General features: G+C 37.2%; 1 protein-coding gene across 1 annotated transcript in view; it reads left to right on the top strand.

Moving 5' to 3' along the window:
• Positions 1-26,490, top strand: part of EndoA (SH3 domain containing GRB2 like, endophilin-A) — a 416,265-nt gene that overhangs the window by 279,842 nt on the left and 109,933 nt on the right. The window contains exon 9 of the mRNA XM_090389410.1: positions 292-392. Within this exon, the coding sequence (XP_090245536.1) occupies positions 292-392 (101 nt within the window). The remainder of the gene's footprint in view (positions 1-291; positions 393-26,490) is intronic.

Below are 26,490 nucleotides of genomic sequence, written 5' to 3'. Positions count from 1 at the left end.
CAAGGAATATCATTTTTTCGTGAGTAATGTATTGATGAACCGATAATAATATAGGACTGATTTTAGTCAAATGATTACAGGTAACACTGTGCTGAGATCTATAACCGATATTTAGTTTAAAACATTTAAGAAACCCTGTAATTAGAAAACTTTAATTCCAGATTAAAATTAATAGTCAGTGATCTCAATGCAGTGGTGTGTAATCATTTATAGAATTTCACATAAATTTTAATAAATTCACTTGTCTTTAATATGTTTCATAATTTAATATACATTTTTATTTCTAATAAGGTGTCCATCTAAATGAAGATGAAATTAAAATAGCCGAAGACAAATTTGAAGAGTCTTTCAACTTGACTTCTATGGGAATGTATAATCTCTTAGAAAATGATGTGAGTTGATTTTTCTGTAATGCATATTCACTTTTTTTTTTTTTATGTTGCTGACATTATGTGATTATAGAGCCAAAGCTGTGTGTAGTGTATCAAGAATGTAAAAACATTGCCTTTTATCATCGACCTTTCACAATCTGCAATAAGTGCATGCACTTTTATCAATTGTCCTTATTAGTTATTGACATTTATTACCAAAAAGTGTGTGCGTATTCACTTCTACAAATGTGTATTATGTTTTCACGTGTTGCAGATATCACCTTGAGTCATGCAAGTGGATTATAATATTAAAAAAATAAATGAAGAATGTCAAGTCACAGATTTTGAAAAAGAGCAGACTGTTAGTTGCTTAATCAATACTAAATATTACTTTGAGCAACTCTGCACATTATCATTTCACTTTGTGTAAATTTGTGGACAGGTCACCAACCTCACTAGATTTAGTAAACTGAAAAAAATAAAATAACTCTGCAGAAAGTGGCTATCATGAAAACTTACCATAAATATAAGTTTACCTGCTTAAGATCATCTTTCTCACCTTGTAAAGTGTTGTATTGCAGTAATAATACATTGAGAACCAGTCTGCTTTTAATTCAGTTATTTCTGCTCTTTATTTTAAACTTTACATTGACATTTACTTACACTTTGAAGTAAGTAGTAAGCACATGCAGTACTCCCTTATGCAAATTATGAAATGAAAACCGAGAGGTATAGGTGACAATGTGATATCACTATTATTGATGCTGTTTGTACAGGGTAGGTCAAAATTATGTTAACATTTGCAGGGAAATATCATTTATTGTTTGTATATGTGGAATATTATGTATCTAAGGTCTCAACCTGTTGTCCATTGTTATCAACAAAATAGGAAACAATTGAAGGTAGCATTTAACGCATAATTCTCTGGGAATAGATGTTACCACATCCGTAATTCTTTTCTTGAGTTCATTGATATTCCGAACTTTTGTGCTGTATACTCTCTCTTTCACCATACCCCACAACCAGAAGTTGCAGAGCGTCAGATCAGGGAAGCGGGGAGACCATTGCAAAGGCCCACGTTTCCATCATCGTGGAAACAGTAATTCAAATAACAGAAGACTACTATAGAGAATTATACAAGGAGCGAGGGAATGATGCCAGCAGTAGTGTAGATGGATCACAAATTAGTAACACATACCTTATGAGGTAGAACATGCGTTGAAGAATCAGAAATCCCCGTGGGAAGATGAAATTACTGTAGAATTGTTAAAATTGAATGGAAGAGTCTCCACAGAATGCATTAGAAAATGACGCCTAATGAGTGGAATAATACAAGCATGGTTTTTCCACATAAGAAAGGAGATAAATCAGAAATTGGAAATTACAGACCAATTAGCTTATCCCACATCTGCAAGTTGTTCACAAGGGTCATTAGTAATAGATTAGAAAGAATACTTGAAGATAATAAACCGAAAGAGCAAGCTGGCTTTAGGACATGATTCTCAACTATGGATCACCTTCACTTAATATCACAGCTAATGTAGAAAGCAAATGAATATAAGACGCCATTATGCCTGTTATTTGCGGATTATGAAAAAGCATTTGACTCCATACAGCACAAGGCAATGTTTCGGGCACTGGAAAGACACGGAATAGAGGGCCCATATACTATGATTTTGAATAAAATATATGAGAACACTACCTCCTTTATTAGACTAGACAAAGACAGTAGCAAATGTAAAATTGAGAAAGGAGTTCGACAAAGAGACACAATATCTCCAAAATTGTTTACTGCTGCCCTTTAGGAAGCTTTCAGAAGATTAGACTGGTTGCAGGAAGGGGTCAATGTGAATGAAGAGTACCTAAACCATTTACAGATGACATTGTGATCATAAGCCATGATCTCAAAGAATTAGAAGAAAAGCTTAATCAGTTATGCAGAGTTAGTAAGGATTTCGGAATAAAGATGAATATGACTAAAACAAAAGTAATGATGAACAAGTATGTCACAGAAAGGGATATAATCATTGAAGGAGCAGTAATTGAAAAGGTGGATTCATATACTTATCTGGGACAAGTCATTAGCTGTAATAATAATAAATGGCTGGAAGTCAAGTGAAGAATAAATTTTGAATTGATAGCATTTAGGAAATATATTCACATACTGAGGAGCAATTATCCCAATTTGTCTGAAATGTAAAATAATGAACCAATATATTCTCCCCACCATGACTTATATAAGTGAAACTTGGGCACTCACTAAAAGAGTAAAAGAGAAGCTAAGAACTACACAGCGAAGAATGGAATGAATTATATTAGGAATCAGACTGTTAGATAAGAAGTTAAAAACATGGATTAGCCAGCAAACTCAAGTGAAGGATATTCTTATCAAAACTAAAGAACTAAAATGGTCTTGGGAAGGACACGTAACTCGAAGACATGATAACAGATGGATGAAGAAAATAACAGAATGGTACCCAAGAGAAGCTAGAAGAAAACCTGAAGACAATGATGGAGATGGCAGATGAAATTCACAAGTTCGTGGGTAGAAAATGGATGACCATTACACAAAACAGAAGGAACTGGAAAGTTACTGGAGAGCCCTTCATCCTGTAGTGGATTGAAAATGGCTGATGATGATGATGAATTTGGGCAGTTTTTGTAAGCATGTGTCTGATGACCAAAACAAAATTTTGAATTAAACATGACCCCTATATCAGTGTGGCTTTCATCAGGTTGTATAAAGATTCCTTCCAAGATAAGCTGGATGCTTGTTGGGTTCTGTTTTTGTTATGAAAACATCTTTGACAGTGCCTACTAAATTTTGGACTGAAATAAAACCAATTTGTCACGATCTTGCGACATGGAAATGACGTCTTTCCAGTTTCTCCGATTTGATCGTTAAACCGGAAATGACAATTTTGCAACACGAAAATGATGTGTCACAAAATTGAACAGAATGATGAATTCCCAGGGAACAAAAGAGTGGTCGATGACATCCTTACTGGTTTGGCAATTTGATTGACAAACTGAAAATCATGATTTTGCTTGGAAATGACATCCCTTGATGTGATTTTCGGTTTGTCGATTTGATTGACAAACCGGAAATCACAATTTTGCGACACGTCATTTCCATGTCACAAAATCATGTGTTGACACGATTTCGTTGTTCTGAAGCACCATTCATGCGACAATGCATGAATGGTGTTTCAAATCAACATGTCTGCTGTTTAACCAGCATTATTTTGTTGGACTTTCGTACTGAAGTATGATGCTAATGTTACTAACGTTGATTCAGTAGAGTAAGCAGTGGGCATGAGCATAAAACATTACACCGTTCATAACTTTGGTTCTAGCTGTTCGATTTTAAACGGTTCTGATTTTTGTCAAAGATGTTTTCATATAAAACATCTTTCGTGCGTACAGGGTACACAAGTTTTTTTTTTTTTTTTTTTGTTTTCTTTTTTAAGAAGATAATGGTTTCTGACTTCTGTGGATTTATGTGCATGCCAAAGTTATTCAGGCAAGCAGACATTGATGAGAGGGAAGCATTGATTGAGTACTTGTATAACTTTTGGTTTTGGTTGGCTTTAACTGTTATGAGAACATTTGTCATTGGCATACATCAAGGTATCCAAGGTTTTCTGCATAACTGATAGTAGTGAAGCCAGGCTGTGAACAGGAGATGAGATATTATAGCACCTTCAGACTCCAGCAACACTGCCTGAGATCACTTAAAAATACTAGTTATTATCCATGCACAATTTAACTGTGTGGTTATGACAGTAGGAAAGCCAGTGTCCCTTCCAATCTGCTAGTGGTTCTGAAGAAGCAGCTTGAGTAAAGAAGGAACATTTACAGCATTGAATGCTGATTCAATGTTGAGGTAATAGATTAACAGTAGCTGCTGGCAGAGGTGAAAGTGATTATTGCACTGCTTCTATTGAAATGTAATTGAGCAGCTAGCCGCCTGGAAAGCAAGGCAGTGGGGATTTGCAGAACTGCTGGGAGTCATAGTGGAACAAGTAAATACATGGGCTGTGTTAGGGTAACTAAGAGTAGGAACAGGTGCATGTATACTTGCATGTACACCAATGCTAGGAGTATAGTTAATCAATTTGATGAGCTTGAAGTGCTAGTCAAGACATCAAAGGCAGATATTGTTAGGATATCAGAGATGTGGTGTCACACAGACATAAGCAGTGCAGGATTGGAATTTGGGGAGTACAGTGTGTACAGAACAGGAAGGAAGGAGGGGTTATGCTGTTAGTTAAGAAACACAAAATCTAAGGAGTTGCATCCAATTGATGTTGGTGGACAATGCAATGTTGAGTCTGTTTGGTGTGACATAAGCACTGGGAAAGGAAAAAATGAGAGTAGGTGAGTGTTATAGGCCTAATGAATCTGATGAGTATAATAAGCAATTGTGCAGAGAATTAGAGTGGGCCAGTAAATCAGAGTGTCTTGTAATGGGGGATTTTAATTTCCCAGAGATTGACTGGAATTTGTGGGTTGTTCACTCACACTCTAGCAAGGCTTTTGTGGATTTATTGGATGATTGTTTTCTACAGCAGCATGTTCGGGAGGCAACTAGAGGGAGTAATACTCTTGATCTGATTATCAGTAGTGATTCTTCATGCATTAAGAATCTGCAGATAAAGGAACCACTTGGTCGCAGTGATCACTGTGTGCTGAAGTGGGATTTACTCAAAGAGGTAACTACCATCAGGGGTAAAGGGAAGGGTTTTTGTTTTCGTAAAGGTGACTACGGTGGTCTGAGACAGTATTTAAATTCTATATGGTGGGACCAACTGATGATATTAACAACAGCAAATTCAAAATGGGAAGCATTCAAAGAATTAATCATGAAAGCTACTAGGCTTTTCTTACCAACTAAGAAATATTGTTCAAGATTTAGGCCTAAATGGATGTCAGATGAACTAATTAGACATGAGGCAGAGAAGTAAAATGCATGGGATACATATAAATTAACAGGTGACACAGAAGCCTATGATAGATATTATCATTAGCATTAGTAGAAGCATTTGATGCAAGAAAGCAAGCTTATGCAGCATCAGCCAAAAAAAAAGAAAAAAAAACCACTCCCACTTCACCCCTCTGTTCGTTCAAAATACCTGTCCAGCTGAGCCTTAAACTTATTTAGGCTATCAACTTCCACGACAAGGGATGGAAGTCTGTTCCACCAACCAACCACTCGCTGGCTAAAGGCAAATTTCCGCACGTCTATCCTACATCTGTCTTTCCTCAATTTGAATTTATGCCCTCTCAGGTGATTATTCTGAGCGAGAGGAAAAATCCCATCAGCATTGAGCATGCCCAAACCATTCAATGCTTTATACACCTCTATCAGATCACCTCACTGGTGCCTAGTCTCCAGACACTGTAATTTGCAAATCTTAAGCCTTTCTTCGTAAGAGCACCCCTTTGTTCCATTCACTAATCTTGTTGCCCTTCTCTGTACTCGTTCCAGCAGCTGTACATCCTTCTTGAAATGAGGCCTCCAGACCTGTATACAGTACTCTAGGTGTGGCCTGACCATTGTCTTATACAAGGGAATAATCACCTCCTTATCCCTGCTGGAAAAATTCCTGTATATCATTGACAATACTCCATGAGCTACTCTTGCAGCCCGTCTGCACTGCTCAGAGAACTTCATATCTGCCTGCACAACCACCCCCAGGTCCCTTTCATTCTCTACCACTGTCAGTGTAATACCACAGAGTTGATACGTTGCTCTGGGGATGCTGTTTCCCATGTGTAGTACTTTACATTTGTCAATGTTAAACTTCATTTGCCACCTCTCAGCCCATCTGCTCAACCTTTCCAGATCCTGTTGCAGCAGCATAGTGTCAGTAGTGTCCTTGACAACCCTGCCTACCTTTGTATCGTCTGCAAACTTCGACATTAAGCTTGATATACCATCATCAATATCATTTACCAACACTGAGCCCTGAGGGACTCCACTAATAACATTAGTCCATGACGAGCAGTGTCCATTGATTACCACTCTGTCTTCTCCCCCTCAGCCACCCCCTTTACCCACAGCAGCAATTTGCCTCCAATGTTACACTGCTCCAATTTGTGCAGCAGTCTTCCATGTGCAACAGTATCAAAAGCCTTTCTAAGATCCAAGTATATAATATCAAAGTTATTCCCTGCATCCAGTTCCTTTGTGACTGCATCATAGTATCCAATCAAATTGGTCAGGCAAGACTTCCCCTTAACAAAACCATGCTGTGTCCGAGCTATAACTGAAGTCTTGTCTAAATGATCCTGCAGTGCTTCTTTAACTAGTGCCTCCATTAATTTTCCTGGAACAGAAGTTAAACTCACAGGTCTATAATTGCTTGTGTCAGCTTTTGATCCTCCTTTGTGAATTGCATTAGTTAAAACATTAGCATTAGTAGAGGCATTTGATGCAAGAAAGCAAGCTTATGCAGCATCAGCCAAAAAAAAAAAAAAAAAACCACTTCCACTTCACCCCTCTGTTCGTTCAAAATACCTGTCCAGCTGAGCCTTAAACTTATTTAGGCTATCAACCTCCACATTGGGGTCACATTTGCACATCTCCAGTCTATGGGTACCTCCCCTGAGTCCAAGGAAGCTCTCATAATTATGGCTAAGGGTTTGCTTACTTCCTTTGCTGCCTCCTTTAATATAACTGGATAGATCCCATCCACCCCAGGTGCCTTTCTTGTGTTTATCTTCAACAATTTCTCCTCCACTTTACTCTCAGTTATTACAAGATTCTCTTGCTTACTGCTAGAGTTGAATACACCTCTGGCATTCCCCTCGCTAAATAACTCCTCATGTGTGAATGTCGATGCAAAATATTCATTTAGTTTGTTAGCTACCTGAGCAGGATCATCAACAGTTGACCCATCGATATCAAGTGGACCAATCTGATTCATCCCCTTCCTTCTAGAGTTTACATAAGTAAAGAACTCTTTGCTGTTTTTCTTTGCATCCCTTGCCAAAGATTTCTCGTAATCTGCCTTCGCCTGCCTAACCTCCTTTGTAACTTGGTTACAGATCAACTTGTATCTATCATAGGCTTCTGTGTCATGTGTTAATTTATATGTATCCCATGCATGTTTCTTCTCTGCCATATGCCTCATCAGTTCATCTGACATCCATTTAGGCCTAAACCTTGAACAATATTTCTTAGTTGGTATGTAAAGTCTAGTAGCTTCCAAGATAAGTTCTTTGAATGCTTCCCATTTTGCATTTACTGTTGGTAACATCATCAGTTGGTCCCACTGTATAGAATTTAAATACTGTCTCAGTCCATCGTAGTCGCCTTTACGAAAGCAATAACCCTTCCCTTTACCCCTAATGGTAGTTACCTCTTTGAGTAAATCCCACTTCAGCACACTGTGATCACTGCCACCTAGTGGTTCATTTATCTGCAGATTCTTAATGCATGAAGAATCACTGCTGATAATCAAATCAAGAGTATTCCTCCCTCTATTTGCCTCCCGAACATGCTGATGTAGAAAACAATCATCCAATAAATCCACAAAAGCCTTGCTAGTGTGTGAGTGACCAGTCCACAAATTCCAGTCAGTATCTGGGAAATTAAAATCTCCCATTATAAGACTCTCTGATTTACTGGCCCACTCTATTTCCCTGTACAGTTTCTTATTATACTCATCAGAGTCATTAGGCCTATAGCACACTCCTACTCTCAATTTTGATCTCCCAATGCTTATGTCACACCAAACTGACTCGACACTGCACTGTCCAGCGATGTTCACTTCCTTGGATTTTATGTATTTCTTAACTAATAGCATAACCCCTCCTCCCTTCCTATCCAGTCTATCTTTTCTGTAGACGTTGTACTCCCTAAATTCCAGTTCTGCATTCCTGATATCTATGCGACACCAAGTCTCTGATATCCCAACAATATCTGCCTTTGATGTTTTGAGCAATACCTCAAATTCATCAAATTTATTTACTAAACTCCTAGCATTGGTGTACAAGCAAGTATACATGCACCTATTTCTATTCTTAGCTACCCTAACACAACCCATGTGTTTACTTGTACCGCAATGACTCCCAGCAGTCTCTGAAATATCCTGAATCTTGTTTTTCAGGCTTCTGCTCATTCCAATAGAAGCAGTGCAAGAATCTCTTTCACCTCTGCCAGTGGCTACTGTTAATCTATTTGTCTTTGTATCCCCGCAAGCTAGCAGTTTTCCGACCCACCTAACACTGCCTCGATAGCATCAGCAAATATTCTTGCACCCTTTCTATTTAAGTGTATCCCATCCCTGTAGAAGCAATCCCTCCTGTTAACAAGTACAGTCCAGGCTGAAAAAAATTCTACCCCTTGAGCCTTGCACAATCTTTCCAGGGCCGAACTGATCGACAAGGCTCTCATCATATACTCCCTCCTATCGTGTCTGGGCAGAATTGCAGACACTTTCAAATTCAACCCTATTTCACGGCTTTTTTTCAACAGTGACCTGTACTTGTTAAGCAATTCTGCCGGTCTCCTACTCTTGATATCGTTAGTGCCCACGTGTACAACTATATCACCTTTTGTGCCCTTAAAAGATGATATCTGGTCTGTAATCAAGTCATAAAGGAGGTTAGGTAGGCAAAGGCAGATTACGAAAAATCTTTTGCAAAAGATGCAAAGAAAACCAGCAAAGTGTTCTTTACTTATGTAAACTCTAGAAGGAAGGGGATGAATCAGATTGGTCCACTTGATATCAATGGTTCAACTGTTGATGACCCTGCTTAGGTAGCTAACAAAATAAATGAATATTTTGCATCTACATTCACACATGAGGAGTTAATCTTGGAGGGGAATGCCAGAGGTATATTAAACTCTGGCAGTAAACTAGATAATCTTGTAATAACTGAGAGTAAAGTGGAGGAGAAATTGTTGAAGATAAACATAAGAAATGCACCTGAGGTGAATGGAATCTATACAGTTATATTAAAGGAAGCAGGCAGCAAAGGAAGTGAACAAATTCTTAGCCATAATTACGAGAGCTTCTTTGGACTCAGGGGAGGTACCCATGGACTGGAGATATGCAAATGTGACCCCAATCCACAGACGAAGATCAAAGGGAGACACAAGTAATTACAGACGTGTTAGTTTAACTTCTGTTCCAGGGAAATTAATGGAGGCACTGGTTAAAGAAGCATTGCAGGATCATCTAGACAAGACTTCAGTTATAGCTCGGACACAGCATGTGTTTGTTAAGTGGGAAGTCTGGTCTGACCAATTTGATTGGATACTATGATGTAGTCACAAAAGAACTGGATACAAAGAATAATTTTGATATCATACATTTGGATCTTAGAAAGGCTTTTGATACTGTTGCACATGGAAGGCCGCTTCAAAAATTGCAGCAGTTTGGCATTGGAGGCAAATTACTGCTATTGATAAAGGGATGGTTGAGTGGGAGAAGACAGATAGTGGTAATCAATGGACACTGCTCTTCGTGGGCTAATGTTATTAGTGGAGTCCTGGCATGACAGTACGCTGTTGCAACAGGATCTAGAAAAGTTGAGCAGATGGGCTGAGAGGTGGCAACTGAAGTTTAACATTAGTAGTAGTAGTAGTGGCGTGTGATGCAAGAAAGCAAAGTACTTTACATTGACAAATGTAAAGTACTGCATATGGGAATCAGTAATCTAAGAATAATGTATCAACTGTGTGTCACTACACTGACAGTGGTAGAGAGTGAAAAGAACATGGGAGTAATTGTGCAGGCAGATATGAAGTTTTCTGAGCAGTGCAGACAGTCTGTAAGAGTAGCTTGTAGTGTCTTGTCAATGATATACAGGAATTTTTCTAGCAGGGATGAGGTGATTATCGCCTTGTATAAGGCAATGGTCAGGTCACACCTGAGTACTGTATACAGGTCTGGAGGCCTCATTTTAAGAAGAATGTTGAGCTGTTGGAACGAGTACAGAGAAGGGCAACAAGATTTGTGAATGGAACAAAGAATTGCTCTTACGAAGAAAGGCTTAAGTTTAGCAAATTACAATGTCTGGAGACTAGGCACCTGCGAGGTGATCTGATTGAGGTGTATAAAGCCTCGAATAGTTTGAACATGCTCAATTGCTGATGGGATTCTTCTTCCTCTGCTTAGAATAATCACCTGAGTGTGCATAAATTCAAATTGAGGAAAGACAGTTGTAGGATAAATGTGTGGAAGTTTGCCTTTAGTCAGCGGGTGGTTGATTGCCTGATCAAACTTCTATCTATCATTGTAGAATTTGATGGCTTAAATAGATTCAAGGCAGAAGTAGACAAACATTTGGAGCAAGTGTGTGCACGTTTTTTTTTTTTTTTTTTTTTTTTTTTTTGGCTGATGCTATATAAGCTTGCTTTCTTGCGTCATGTGCCCTTGCTAATGTAAGCGACTGCCAGTTCTCTGTTTTAAAATGCTTTGGATTTTGGTAATAGTGGCCAGAAGGCTGGATACTTTTGATTTGTTTGAGAGTGCATATTGAATTTGGGGAAGATTTTCTGGCAGTATTTGTCTGGTGTGGATAGGTAGCAGTAATGTTTCATAACTAATGGAGTACAGTAAACCCCCGCTATTCGCGGTATCTGTATTCGTGTATTCGTGGTCGCTGATTTAATATAAAATGAAACCTAAAAAAATGTGAATTTTAAATCGCCGTGAACATTTTCGGCCATAAAAAAACATGGGCGTGAATAAAATCACCTTTCCTGGTCAAAACAGCGCCAGTGGGGGGGGGGAGAGGGGTGACAAAATCGCGAGCGTGGATGTTTCTCTCTAATCCTTGTTCAGTATGTGTTATGCGCTTGTCGTGGAATGTTTCGTCGTTTGCTTTTAATTTTATAAATTGATATGCTTATAAAAGTGAAAGATCTACCATTTTGCAGTGTGTTAGTGTAAACAGACTTTTTCGAGTGTGTTAATGGAAAAAAAGTGACTTTATTGTGGACAAGTTCCCTAGAAAAATATGGCTACGAATAACAAGGGAACTGTGAAAAAATCAAAGAAGGTGATGACATTAGTGAGCAAAATTCAGTTATTAGACAAAATTTTTAATGGTGAAATTGTCTCGTCAGTGGCAAAACATTATAAAATCAATTAGTCAACGGTACGATCAATCAAGAAATCGGAAGAAAAAATCCCGCTGTAGTGTCCGTGAAAACGCACTAATTGCTCTGTGTAACTCATGATGTTAAATTAGAAAAAAATGGGAAAAGCTTTAAATCTGTGGATAGAAGACCGAACTCAAAATAAAATTCTGTTAAGTTCACTCATCATTCATGAAAAGTTAAAATTCCTTTATCAACACTTTAGCAAAACTGGTGATAGCACTGGCGGGATAAGTTCTTTAGCTATAGCAAAGGCGCTGGATTGAAAGATTTGTTTGAAATTTCTAATAAATATTACATTTAATATTAAATTGTTTCTTATTTCCATTTTGATGACTTATGCTTGCTGTTATTGTTGTTATTTTGGTTTTTAGGAGCATTAGCAACTAAGACCATATTGCTCCGGGATATGCGGTGGTCATTCCCTGACCTTTCAGCATCCTCCATATTTAGTGGTGATGGGCTCGAACCCCGGTCTAATCAAGAAGCGTGTGCTATGCACTGCTGCTCCTTCCCACCTGGCTACGGAGGCGCCCCCTTTATGCTTGCGTTTCACTATGTACTGTCTATGTACATAGTCATATTATGAAGATACATATAATACATACATAGACAAAATTTTAGACTAGTTTTTCTTATATATTTCATACTTTGGAACGGAACCCTTTTATTACTATGGGAGCCATAACTCAGTATTCGCGGCATTTCTCAGGAACGTAACCCCCGCGAATAGCAGGAGTTTACTGTACTTACTCCAGAAACTGGTCTAACAAGGTATTCCTTCCATTAGTTTGGGAAGCAGGGTATTGAAAGCACTAAATTAAATATGTACTATATACAGCTTATAAAATGTACGTACTTAATCCTTTTAATTGAATTGCAAAATACCATCAGATGAAACTGTTGCACTGGCTGGAATTTTATTTCTTTATTGCAGCAATTATGCTTTTTTTTTTTTATGTTAGTAGTGATTATTGTATGTATTGTGTACTTTTTGTGCATTACTGGAAGTTTCCCTCAACTCTGCTGTTATAGTTCTCAGTATAAAGTGTGTTTAGGGTAAAACAGCACCAGGGGTTCCCCATCTCCCTGTGGTTTGCATTGTGATATGGTACAGTACGCTGTAAATGCCAGATATTTAAAAGTGTGTGAATATTGTGGTGTGTAGTGTCGCGTACCGTTGTTCCTCTGGCCATTTAGCCACCAGACCTCTGCTGAGCCCCGACGTTGCCTGCACTTCACCATGTGGAGACAGACCAGGTACCCAGTTGTTCATAGTAATGTACTTTGGCAGGTTCTGCCACCTAATTTCCTGAGATTTCAGTGGCAAGGACCTAAAAAGAAAAAAATAATAACATTTTTCTGTAGTGGGGATAGTGCTAGGATTAAAAGGCCGAAAATTTGATGGGCAAAGGTAATTTAGAGGTAGTTAGATTTGGAGAGTGTGTGGGGTGTTCGCTTGCTTACAGATAGAGTGGGAGGTGAGACTGAAGGCTGGGGGGGAGACAGGCAGAAATATGGAGTCAATAGGCAAGATGACTTCAGGTTTCAGTGGGGCATGTCCATGCCCCTCCAATAGGGAAAGTTGGGGCGGAAAGGAGACGGGGACCATCTCCTCCCTCCACCAGCGGAAGGGAAAAATAGTGGCCAGGCAATGGCTACTCTGGGTCCCAGAGTATCTTATATGAGATTTGTTGATGCAATGGTCCTGTCCAGGTGTGATTAAATGACCTTGGACTTGAGACAGTTATATTCTGTGCAAACTTTTGAATAGACTACTCTCTCAATAGCATCCTGAGACTTCTTCCAGTCTACATAGCTGTTGTTTGATGTCAAAATTCCTGTTTAGATGGGGCAGTTGTGATATTTTTGTGGATACATAACATGTCACAGTGACAGTCCAGATGCTTAAGAGGGTGGCAACTTATTCAACATTACAAGACTTGAGGATGGACCAAGGGATAAGCAGGATTGCTTAGTTAAACTTTGGTGCATCTAAGAATTTTGGGATGTCTCAGGTTATGGTTTTAACTGGCCCATTAATAGCCTGGAAAACAGTTGGAAATTGAAAATGCATCAAATGTGGCTCAGAGTTGCACAATTGGTCATCCTCTTAGGAGAATAACCAGTGATTCAATGTCAATCTGGTTGGACCTATGTGTGGGGGGGTTGCCGACAAGATGGAGACCTAAAGTATAATGGTAAGAAACGAGCTGTGCCATGAGAGAGAGGGTCAAGCTGAGGAAGCATGTTAAAGTTGCCACATATGATTTTGACAGTAGAGGTTTGAAGCTGGTTCAAGATCCAAGTCAACTACCTCAAAGATTAGGTCCTGAGATGGAGATTGGGGAATGTAGACTGCAATCACTTGGAGAATAGTAGACTGGAACTTTAGTATGACAGATAATGCTTCAAAATTTTGTGAGGTACTCGAAGAGCTTGTGATAGGTGTGAAGCTACTTTGCATATAAAAGTTGGCAGAACCCCTGCTCCCCTGCTATCTTTGGATGTAAAGGAGGATCCATATCCAGCAGGAATAGTGATCACAAAATCTTCCTGGCCAATTTTCATTCAGGTTTCAGTGATGCAGAGAGGATCCAAGTGTCTGGATAGAAGTAACTGCTTAGTAGTTTGTATCTTATTTGTAATGCTGCATGCATTTTGGTAGAGTGGGAGAAGAATAGTAACCATTAGGATCTTTACTAAGGTCATATACCTGTGAGATTTATTCTTGCGTGCAGCACAGTATCCTCTACTTGTAATTCTACTTGGGATGAGCATATTCACATTCTCGTGTGGAGGGGACAAGCAGGGAGGAGGTGTTAAGGACTGGCAAATAGAGAATTGCACAGACAAGTACGATAGTGTGAAAGAATATTGAGATTTGCATGTTGTCAAAATCAGTTATGAGTCAACGCGTCAAAATCCAGCTGCATAGTGGAGTGACTGAGTTGGTTCTCAGCTGGAGGCATCATAAAATGGCCAAACTGTTACTCCGATTGGCAGTATGAGTTGGTGGAAGATTCTTTTTTAAATCTGCCATATTACATTCTAGCTTGAAAGCTGCATATTCCTGACTTTATATGTAACTGTGTTACAGAAATGGATAGTTTCTCTTCTTGTATGGCTGCTGCAGTTTGGATAGGGGTTGTACAGGGAAGGAACCTGGATGCTTGCCCATGAAAAACAGAGTTGCTGTCTAGCAAAAGTTTTTGATGTGGCAGAGTACCTATTCCTTTGGTGGAGCCCTTTGAGTAGACTTTGGATGAAGAATTGAAAGGGATTTCTTGTACACAGCCGGAGGGGAAGTGTTTGTTTTTAGCCCATACTGGATTGTCACAGTACATATATACATCATGGGGAGGTTAGCAGGGAGAGCAGTAATGGAATGGTAGTAAGTGCCAGTGCAGGCAGAGCCGTGATAGGTGTCTAAGCGTTCTGAGTTGGCATGTAGAGATACAGAACAGTGAAGGCTGACTTGTACGATAGGTCCTGATGTAGAAGGAACTGGTGAGGAATGTGATGGCAATCAAACTGTTTAGAGTGCCAATGCAGTGCCATCACTGTGCTGGCACACTGCATTGCCTTGTAGATTACTAGAATGTGTGTGTGCAAGCTAGAAGTTGTCTTTGATGTCCAAGCTGATCTGGGTGATTTGATTTGTGAACTCATCAGATATAACACTGTCCCGATTATGTCTCTGTGAAGGCATCTATGGGCTTGTCAGGTTGAATTAGGGCTGGGCAAGCATGGTGACTGGTCATGGTTAGGAGTTCAAGCCTTGGGGATAGCTTGTGGGTGACCATTTGACTCCTCTAACTTCTTTAGTTATTAGAAGCTCTTGTTGGGATGATACAATTTGTAGCATGTGCTGCAGCAGCAGCACACTATGGCTAGTGGACATAATCTCGAATTTATTTGTTTTGCAGAGATGGTGTTTATGGATCTCCAAAAACAGACAGGTGTTTTTGGAGATCCATAGTGTTATCTCTAGTTTCATTATTTATTGTTATGTGTTCTTCATATATAGAGATTTCTGTATAATAGCATAGTGTGTCTTTGTCAATTTCATTGCAAGGGTCTGCTGACGAGGCTAGTGGGAACCAGTCATTTTCACAAGCCGCTATCGACTTTATTTATTGATTTGAAATTGTTTTTGTGTAACTTTTGATTTGCATTCATTATTATAGTATTTTTTATGATTTTATGATTAATTTGGTGCATTTATTCATTACTCAGCCTTGTAATTGCATAGAAAACCACAGTCGAGTCTGCCGACGTTGTATCGACAGTAGCATATGACTCTGCCGCCATTGTTTTTTGTATCAGTATGGCAGATACTGGAAGTTTCTACATAACTTGTAGCAGGTGAAAACAGTGTCAGCAGAGAATTATAAACTGTAAATTATAGCACTGCTTGCATGTTTTAATAATTTAACCTGTCACGAAGACATAACATATGACAATAATAATAGTAGTAGTAGAGCCTTTAGAATTAGTGATCTGGCATAGATAGCTGGTGTGAGAGTTCAAACCACGTTGGTGGCCATAGATAGTTAAATTTATTATCTATTATAAATACTTTGATTTCACAAATGTGACATTTTAACTTAGTACATATAACTTCAGCTTGATAGGAGACACGAAATTAATATAACGTAATTCGGAAGGAGATAAAACTTGATACTGAAAAAAAAAATAATAATAATAATAAGAAATAAATAAATAAATACTATATATATATATTACTGCATTGGGATAGATTTAGTGTAATATTTGAATTGTATTAAAATTGAATCGAATTCATGCCTTAGACCAGAGCAACAAAGCAAAAGATCAAGGTAGTGGGAGTGCTGTGGCTAAGGGGGAGAACTGAAGGGAGTGGTTGTCCTCTGAATCGAACCTTTTGAAATATACTGCTTGTTTGATGTTTGTGGGGCAATCAGGAACAAGACATGATATTGCCAAAGGGAATGTCTGTGTGTGCTCGATGTAAGGAGTGCGAGGAAATGAGGCGCCAACTCTGCATTGTTATCGGCCTTTATGAGAGCTTCAAGAACAAGGTAGGTGCCCTCGTAGGACTTAAATCGAGGGGCCCATCAAGCTCTCAGCTGCCCACATCAATGCCAGAACTTGCACTTGAACATCAGGCAACATAGTGGCAATCCCCAAGGCAGAATGCGCTAGTCCCACAGGATCTAGTTGTTGTCAGTGACTCTATTGTGCAAAAAGAACAGGTGGAACAGGACCAGGTTATGTCTGCCAGGGGCAAAAGTTGACGACATTGCAGAGCAGATATATTTTAAGGGCACAAAAGGCGATCTTGTTGTATGTGTTGGCACTAAGGATATTAAGAGTAGGAGAATGGTGGAATTATTTAGCAAGTACAGGTCAACGTTGAAAAAAGCTAAAAAAGTTGCAAGTTACGGTTGAATGTGAAGATGTCTGCAATTCTGTCCAAACACAATAGAAGGAGTATATGATGAGAGCCTTGTCAATCAATTCGGCCCTGGAGAGATTGTGCAAGGCTCATGAGGCCAGAATTTTTTTCAGTTTAGTCTGTGCTTGTTAATAGGAGAGACTGCTTCTACAGGGATGGGATACAATTAAATAGAAAGGGTGCAAGAATATTTACTGATGCTATCGAGGCAGTGTTAGGTGGGTCGAAAAACTGCTAGCTTGTGGGGGTACATGGACTAACAGATTAACAGTAGCCACTGGTAGAGGTGAAAGTGATTCTTTTTCATCATGATTGAATCATGATGAAAATTGAATCATTGAATCATGATTATGTTAGAACAAAATTTTTTAATGCACTGCCTCTATTTGGAATGAGCAGCAGCCTGGAAAACAAGGTACCGGGGTTTTCAGAGACTGCTGGGAGTCATTGCAGAACAAGTAAATACCTGGGCTGTGTTAGGGTAGCTAAGAATAAGAACAGGTGCATGTATACTTGCATGTACACCAATGCTAGGTGTGTAGTAGATGAATTTGAGGTGCTGGTCAAAACATCAAAGGCAGATATTATTGGGTTATCAGTGACGTGATGTCACACAGATATAAGGAATGCAGAATTGGAATTTGGGGGGTACAATGTGTGTAGGAAGGGAGGAGGGGTTATGCTATTAGTTAAGAAACACAAAAAATCTAACGAAATGCATCCAGTTGATATGGGTGGACAGTGCAGTGTTGAGTCTGTTTTGTGTGACATAAGAACTGTGAAAGCAAAATTGAGAGTAGGAATGTGCTATAGGCCTAATGACTCTGATGAGTATAATGAACAGCTGTACAGTGAATTAGTGGGCCAGTAAATCAGATTGTCTTATAATGGGGGATTTTAATTTCCCAGATATTAACTGGAACATGTGGGTTGGTCATTCGCACACTAGCAAGGCTTTTGTGGATTTATTAGGTCAGGAGGCAACTAGATTGAGTAATACTCTTGATCTAATTATCAGTACTGATTCTTTGTGCATTAAGAATCTGTAATAAAGGAGCCACTAGGTGGCAGTGATCACAGCGTGCCGATGTGTGATTTGCTCAAAGGGGTAACAATCCTCAGGGTAAAGGGAAGGGTTTTTGCTTTCATAAAGGTGACTACAGCGGTATGAGAGTTATAAAAGTCTTTGCAGTGGGATCAACAGATGATGTTACCAACAGCAACTTCTAAATGGGAAGCATTCAAAGAATTAATCGTGGAAGCTACTGAGCTTTTCACACCAACCAAGAAATATTGTTCAAGATTTTGACCTAAATGGATGTCAGATGAACTAATGAGATATGTGGCAGAGAAGAAAAATGAATGGGATACATATAAATTAACAGGTGACACAGAAGCTTATGGTAGATATAAGCTAGTCTGTAATCAAGTCAGAAAGGAGGTTAGGCAGTCAAAAGCAGATTATGAGAAATCTTTGACAAAGGATGCAAAGAAAAACAGCAAATAGTTCTTTACTTATGTAAACTCTAGAAGGAAGGGAATGAATCAGATTGGTCCACTTGATGTCGGTGGTTCAACTGTTGATGATCCTGCTCAGGTAGCTAACAAACTGAATGAGTATTTTGCATCTACATTTACACATGAGGAGTTATTCAGTGAGGGGAATACCAGAGGTGTATTCAACTATGGTAGTGAGTTAAATGATTTTTTAATAACTGAGAGCAAAAGGGAGGAGAAATTGTTTAAGATAAATATAAAAAAGGCACCAGGGGTTGATGGGATCAATCCAGTTATATTAAAGGAGGCAAAGGAAGTAAGCAAACCCTTAGCCAAGATTATGAGAGCTTCCTTGGATGCAGGGGAGCTACCCATGGACTGGAGATGTGCAAATGTGACCCCAATTCACAAAGGAGGATTAAAGGGTAATTGTGCAGGCAGATATGAAGTTTTCTGAGCAGTGCAGATGGTCTGCAAGAGTAGCTCATGGTGTCTTGTCAATGATATACAGAAATTTTTCTAGCAGGGATAAGGAGGTGATTATCCTCTTGTATAAGGCAATGGTCAGGCCACACTTTGAGTACTGTATATAGGTCTGGAGGCCTCATTTTAGGAAGGATATAGAGTTGCTGAAACAAGAACAGAGAAGGGCAACACGATTAATGAATGGAACAATGGGTTGCTCTTACAAAGAAAGGCTTAAGATTTGCAAATTACAGTGTCTGGTAACTAGGCACCTGCGAGGTGATCTGATTGAGGTGTAGAAGGCATTGAATGGGTTGAGCATGCTGAATTCTGATGGGATTCTTCTGCTTGCTCAGATTATGATCCTGAGGGGGCATAAATTCAAATTGAGGAAATAGATGTGCGGAAGTTTTCTTTTAGCCAGCATGTGGTTGATTGGATTGCTGGAACAAATTTCCATCTGTTGTTATAGAAGTTGACAGGTTAAATAATTTCAAGGCAGAACTAGACAAGCATTTGGAGCAAATGGATTAGTGAGATGGGAAGTGTTTTTTTTTTTTTTTTTTTTTTTTTTTTGGCTGATGCTGTATAAGCTTGCTTTCTTGCATCATATACCTCTGCTAATGTTAATGCTAAATCACACTTGTCATTTTCAGGTCCATCAGAATTTATCTCATGCTTGGAAAATTGGGCTTTCATGTTAGAGTCCACAATGCTCTGCTCGGCATATATAGAGTTTATTTTCTGCATAACAGTATTGTGTCTATCTTTGGCAATTTCATTACAGGGCTGCATATCAGATCCATTGCCAGGTCTGTCAAAATTCAATTCATGCTCCAAAAATTGGGCTTTTAGTGGCCACACTGCTCCATGGGTGTGTGGAACTGCCAGTGTTGTTGGTATTTTCAGTTGTGTGTGTGTGTGTGTGTGTGTGTGTGTGTGTGTGTGTGTGTGTGTGTGTGTGTGTGTGTGTGTGTGTGTGTGTGTGTGTGTGTGTGTGTGTTTGAGTGAGAAATTCTGACGCATCTCAGGCAGTAAACTACACTGCAGATAATACATTTAATTTTGTTCTTAATCACTCTAAGACAGTGGCTCTGTGGTCCGTTTTTCATCATGATTGAATCTGTTAGAACAAAATTTTTTAATGTATCAAAATTTTTGTCTACATTTTTTCATAATATCCAGGCAGTATTATATAAATGAAGCATTTTGCTTTAGAACATAAGGATAAAACAACTCTGGTTCAGGCAAGGATTAGTTTAGAAGGGTGGCAAGGACTGTGCATTAAATTCTAAAGCACTTGTGTGTATTTAGGCATGGTAAACATTGAAATTTTTTCCAAAACATAGGCCATAGCATCATCTAAAACCCTACGGCAGCATCATCTAGGCCATTGTGGGGGCTTAAATGTATAAATTGGTGAACAAGGAGAAGCGCCTTGGGATTTAGGTCTATGTGCTATATAAAGAGGATAATTACAATGTGTTCAAGCCTTGGAAACAAAGTAATGTAGTTCTCAGTATTACTACTATTTTTCACTCATTACTGCATTATAATGAATAGTGTTGGATGAAATAGATCTTTATTATTATGTCATTATAGTAATTTTGAAATAACCTTTCTTCTGGGAAAAGTTAAAATATACAGAAAGTGACCACAAAGGAATGATTTTATATAATTGAGTTAAAATATTTAATTTTAGCAATTATTTGCTTTTGTTTCCTTCAAATTAATTAATTTGCATAGCTCAACATGAAGCCATTCTCATCTGCTGTGGTTGGAATCATTTCCAGAACTTACTTAGTGATATTGATTTTTGTGCCTTTGATGTATTCTGCTGGATTTCCTCCGAAGACTTAATGTGTGATCCTTTGTTGAAGTTTTGATACTTAGTGAGGTGGGGGTGATATATATATATATTTATGTTATTTGTAAGGTTTCTGTATAAGTAATTTGCATGAAATTACTCACCTATCTTGCAACTGGCTGCATAGCTAGAGCTAGTAACTATATATATATATATATATATATATATATTCCAAATATACTAGTGTTAAATTGTAAGATATATATATATATATATATATAAAAATTATTAAGTGTTACTATTATATAAAAATAAAAACAAAATGTTACATATAGAACTAACCGATTAATGCCATCAAACGATAGAACATTACATCGGACGTTAGGTATGTCCAATTTATATAAGTTAACGTAATGCAAGTACCTCATCGTTTGAAAATTGATGTAACCATTATCCAACCGTACCTCCAGCTTACATGAAAATATGCAAAGTTACATAAAAATATATCAAATATTAGATAAATAACATAAATAACATAAAAAGCCCAACCTGGGAACCCATTTTGTAGGAGACTTTGTCGAGGGCTAAACCCCTACAAAATAAAAACCCAAGTTAGACTGAGCCATCGGTTTCTGTTATCATCTGCCTGTATACCAATTCCAATATCCATAATAATGGATAATACAATTAATTTAGCATTAGGTTGTAGTAAATACTATAAATCAGCATAAAACTGTCCGTCCAAAAAGTGGGTTATGTCTAATCATAATTTGTACGAATACAGACTGGATGATATTTAGCCCGACCGATCGCTACAAAATTATAAGCACAACTGAGAAATAATAATTGTTGAAAAATATGCAGAAAAATTTGTTGAACTATATGCAGAAAATATTTGCAGAAATAGGCTAATAAAGCTAACTAAAGGCGAACGGAAGTCAGAGTAGTTAAAGCAATAGTATCTCACTCCCCCTCGAATTACTCTAATAGTTCGTGAGATATGAAAAATTAAGGCAAGAGGATAGATAAAAGTAAAACAGAAAAGGAAAAGCATTTTATCAATATTACATCGGATTTTAACCGGGAGTGTAAAATCCCGACCCTAATAGTAGGGATCCTGGTTAATAGTAAGAGCTGGTAATAATATATAAATAGCATGCCAAAAAGCAACAGAAAAAAGCAAAAAGAAGAAACGGAATGGCTAGTTCCTAAGATAATTTACTATAATTTACTATAAAACCAAACATCAACCATTATATAGTGGCAAACATTGTGTGAGGTTTAAAACAAAGGAAAGCATGCCATTAAACAACAATGGCGGGAATACCTTATATTCCTTACCGTAGCCCAGGGCGGGAAAAAACTAAACGCCAGCAGCAAACGCACAGGACGTTTATATCTGCCGCGTATTCTATGCCACCTAAGCTATGTCCAATAATAGCCAAGTATAAGATGAACCAGAAGTATGAAAGCGCCCTCTATCGTAAAGAAAACAAAACCAATATTTCTCAGATGTTGAAGAGAAATCTTAGTAAAAATGAATTAATTCCTACTGTAGAAACACATATAGGTACCACTTTTCTAAGGCGTAAGCTATATATAGCGTGTTTATACAGCAGTACCTAGTATATACATGAATATACAAAGGCTAATTAGTAAATAACTCGTTCCAAAGATCCTGATGAATACAACAGACAATAGTTGTTTTTAAAAAACAGTGAAACTATACCAGAGAATTTATACCAGATGATAATTCTTTTAAACAGCTAATATATCAATATATATTATTATGCCTGATAACTTCCATAGTATCCAATTTGTTTATATCTTCGTGGTATTGATTTAGTGCTATAGACAAAGCAGTACTCATATGTTTCATAATGAAATTTTGTGGGAAACCGTTATCTAATAAATTATGTTTAAGATCCATCAGTGCATCTATAACATCACTTTTATTGTTACAGATGTATAATCTTCTGATAACTTGCGTCACTATTATATTTTTATGGATACGTATCGAAATATTAGTACCCCAATTGGTTAGGTTTATAGTTTTGAAATTAAACTCTTTTCGTTTGTCAAAAATCTTGGTAGCTAGGTTGTTATTCTTATTATGAATGTCTATATCTAGATATGTAGCTTTACCCGAGTCACTCTTGTTAGTGACTTCTAGCACCAATTCCTGCGGGTAGTGTTTAACTGCTTCAGTATGAAAGTCATTATAGTTGAATACAATTAAGTCATCTATATATCTGAACATATTGATATCTTTAGTGAATTTATTTTCAAAATGGTGTAGATATAGATTAGCCATAAGACATGAGCTACTTGCCCCCATAGCTATGCCAGTATGCTGTACAAAAATATTGCTACCATTATAAATGTAGCTGTTGGAAATACATAGGTTAAGTAGGTTATCCCATTAATTACGTTGGCAGGGTAAAAAGTCGCTATATTCTGTGAAATAATTATTTAAAACCAATTTTAAACTATCATGCGGGATGCTAGTGAATAAGTTTTTGAAATCATATGTATTTATGTGTTTGATATTATGCTTATTATTCTTTATAAAAGTTAAAATGGGTCTATTATTATTAATAATCCTAGTGAAATTTATGTTATTGAAGATAATCTTAAGCAGATCAACTAGCTTACCATGCGGGACTTTTGAGTAACTATTTCTACATGAAGTTATAAATCTGAAACTGGTAGGTGATTTATGAAATTTAGGTATCCCATACAAAAAAGGAAAGTTAGTGTTGCAGTTCTTAAGTTTTAACTTTTTTTGCATCGCTAGTAGCTTTTTGGTGATAGTACCAAGGTACTATTGGACGGACAGTTTTATGCTGATTTATAGTATTTACTACAACCTAATGCTAAATTAATTGTATTATCCATTATTATGGATATTGGAATTGGTATACAGGCAGATGATAACAGAAACCGATGGCTCAGTCTAACTTGGGTTTTTATTTTGTAGGGGTTTAGCCCTCGACAAAGTCTCCTACAAAATGGGTTCCCAGGTTGGGCTTTTTATGTTATTTATGTTATTTATCTAATATTTGATATATTTTTATGTAACTTTGCATATTTTCATGTAAGCTGGAGGTACGGTTGGATAATGGTTACATCAATTTTCAAACGATGAGGTACTTGCATTACGTTAACTTATATAAATTGGACATACCTAACGTCCGATGTAATGTTCTATCGTTTGATGGCATTAATCGGTTAGTTCTATATGTAACATTTTGTTTTTATTTTTATATAATAGTAACACTTAATAATTTTTATATATATATATATCTTACAATTTAACACTAGTATATTTGGAATATATATTATTGTAGTAGTTTGCCTTTGTATTGACTGGTCTACTAGGATCCTCCTATATCGTTATTAAAGTTATTTTTATTCTATTACATCATTTATGTTGAAATCAGGATACTAAGATATTATATGACAGGTTATTATACTCCGAGTTTGGTATGACTTGTAGTCGATTTCTAACGGTACTTCCCATTTTAGAAATTGTCACCTTTTAATATTAATATGAGCTACTACACTGAAAACTATCATAAGATACTACGTCGGTCGCGTAGGCTAAACTGTACCGCGGATTCCACTGTGGCTATGGGTGATCCGATAAGTAACCAAACTAGCCAGTTTGCATATAATGTGTTAGGCTTAACTAGTAACGGCCTTGTTAAAGATGCCGCTAAGGATAATATAGACACTAACTTGCCGTCGGACGCGAATATATACACATCGGAGCAATACTTGAAATTCAGAAAATGCAATAATAATAGATGTCAAACATGCCCTGCTATGAATATTAGCATGTCTCACATGATTCTAACGACCCTTTTTTCTGCCATGCCAGGGGAGCCATTTATCTAATTACCTGCAATAATTGCATGGCCAAATATATTGGACAAACAGGAGGAGAATTACATATTAGAATTAATGGGCACAGATCACACATTAATAACTTTGTTAACAAAAATGACATTGAACTGCAGCACTTCCAAATACATAGCTTCGATAATATTACCATAACTATACTAGAAATAGAAAATAAACACAGCATGAGATTATATCGTGAAAACTGCAATATACTTAAATATAAAACCCTTTACCCATATGGTCTTAATAGCCTGTTTAACGGACGTAATTATAACAATGGTAGTTTAGATACTTGTGTATATAAGCTATTTCGCATGGCAAATAGATCACATTATAAATTGCCACGTAGTAAGAAGAATAGCAAAGTTTATAAGTATACTGGTAAAGGCAATCCAATACGTACTAAGCATAATTTGGGCAGATTTGCTGAAGTACTGAATACATGGGACGAACCTAATATAAATATAAAACACATACATGATATAACATTTGGATTAAAGCATAGCAAGCTTAAAGCCTTAGAAAGAATCAACTTGACATATGTACACCATAACCAGCATCTAGACCACTTACTCAAGGATATCTTTAAGTATCGGCTGGGTAATAAACAGGTTATTGAAAACATATATATTAATATTAAATTCAGCAACATTATATTTGACAACCTACCATTCAAGGATATCTTAAATAAACATATTAAGGATTTTCCACTCAAAAATATGAATATAGTTACAAGGTTCAGTTACATTAAACCGTTTGGACTTACGGCTTGTAACTATAAACAGCTAGCATGCAACTTAGACAAATTCTACAAGGAGGCTATCTGCCACTGCCACTTGCCACAATACCAAGATTATGTAGATATGCATCATATGCATGTTATTACTGGTGATATCAACTTAGTGCCGCACCAGGATCTGAGAACAGTACTTTCCCATGGTTTTAAATACAGACCGAATACTAGTCCTATTGCTAAATATATTAACAAACAATTACACTCCGACCTTATGCAATTTTGCCTTAAACTTGCATATAAATATAATTTACCACTAGAGGCCTTCTATAATTGGCTGGTACTTACTATCAGTGAACTTAAACAACATTTAAGTAAGAAGCTTTTACATAGTAAGCAACTTACCAATAGTGATAGCAATAGAGATAGCAAAAGATATAACATGCAATTAATCAAAAGACAAAGGATTTACAAGATATATTTATCATAACTACTATAGATAAGGCCGCTAATAATTATAGTTTTATCTGTAAAAAATTCTACGCCTCACTATTATACAATGAGCTGTATAGCAGCGCTACATACGCTAGATCAAACGGTAACCTTGGTACTATCACCAAAAAGCTACTAGCGATGCAAAAAAAGTTAAAACTTAAGAACTGCAACACTAACTTTCCTTTTTTGTATGGGATACCTAAATTTCATAAATCACCTACCAGTTTCAGATTTATAACTTCATGTAGAAATAGTTACTCAAAAGTCCCGCATGGTAAGCTAGTTGATCTGCTTAAGATTATCTTCAATAACATAAATTTCACTAGGATTATTAATAATAATAGACCCATTTTAACTTTTATAAAGAATAATAAGCATAATATCAAACACATAAATACATATGATTTCAAAAACTTATTCACTAGCATCCCGCATGATAGTTTAAAATTGGTTTTAAATAATTATTTCACAGAATATAGCGACTTTTTACCCTGCCAACGTAATTAATGGGATAACCTACTTAACCTATGTATTTCCAACAGCTACATTTATAATGGTAGCAATATTTTTGTACAGCATACTGGCATAGCTATGGGGGCAAGTAGCTCATGTCTTATGGCTAATCTATATCTACACCATTTTGAAAATAACTTCACT

Source organism: Mastigoproctus giganteus, chromosome 2 (assembly GCF_048544385.1).
Source record: "Mastigoproctus giganteus isolate SK-2022 chromosome 2, ASM4854438v1, whole genome shotgun sequence".
Classification (NCBI taxonomy): Eukaryota; Metazoa; Arthropoda; class Arachnida; order Uropygi; family Thelyphonidae; genus Mastigoproctus; species Mastigoproctus giganteus.
The sequence above is the reverse complement of the archived record's forward strand: the minus strand, read 5'-3'. Positions and strand labels throughout refer to the sequence as shown.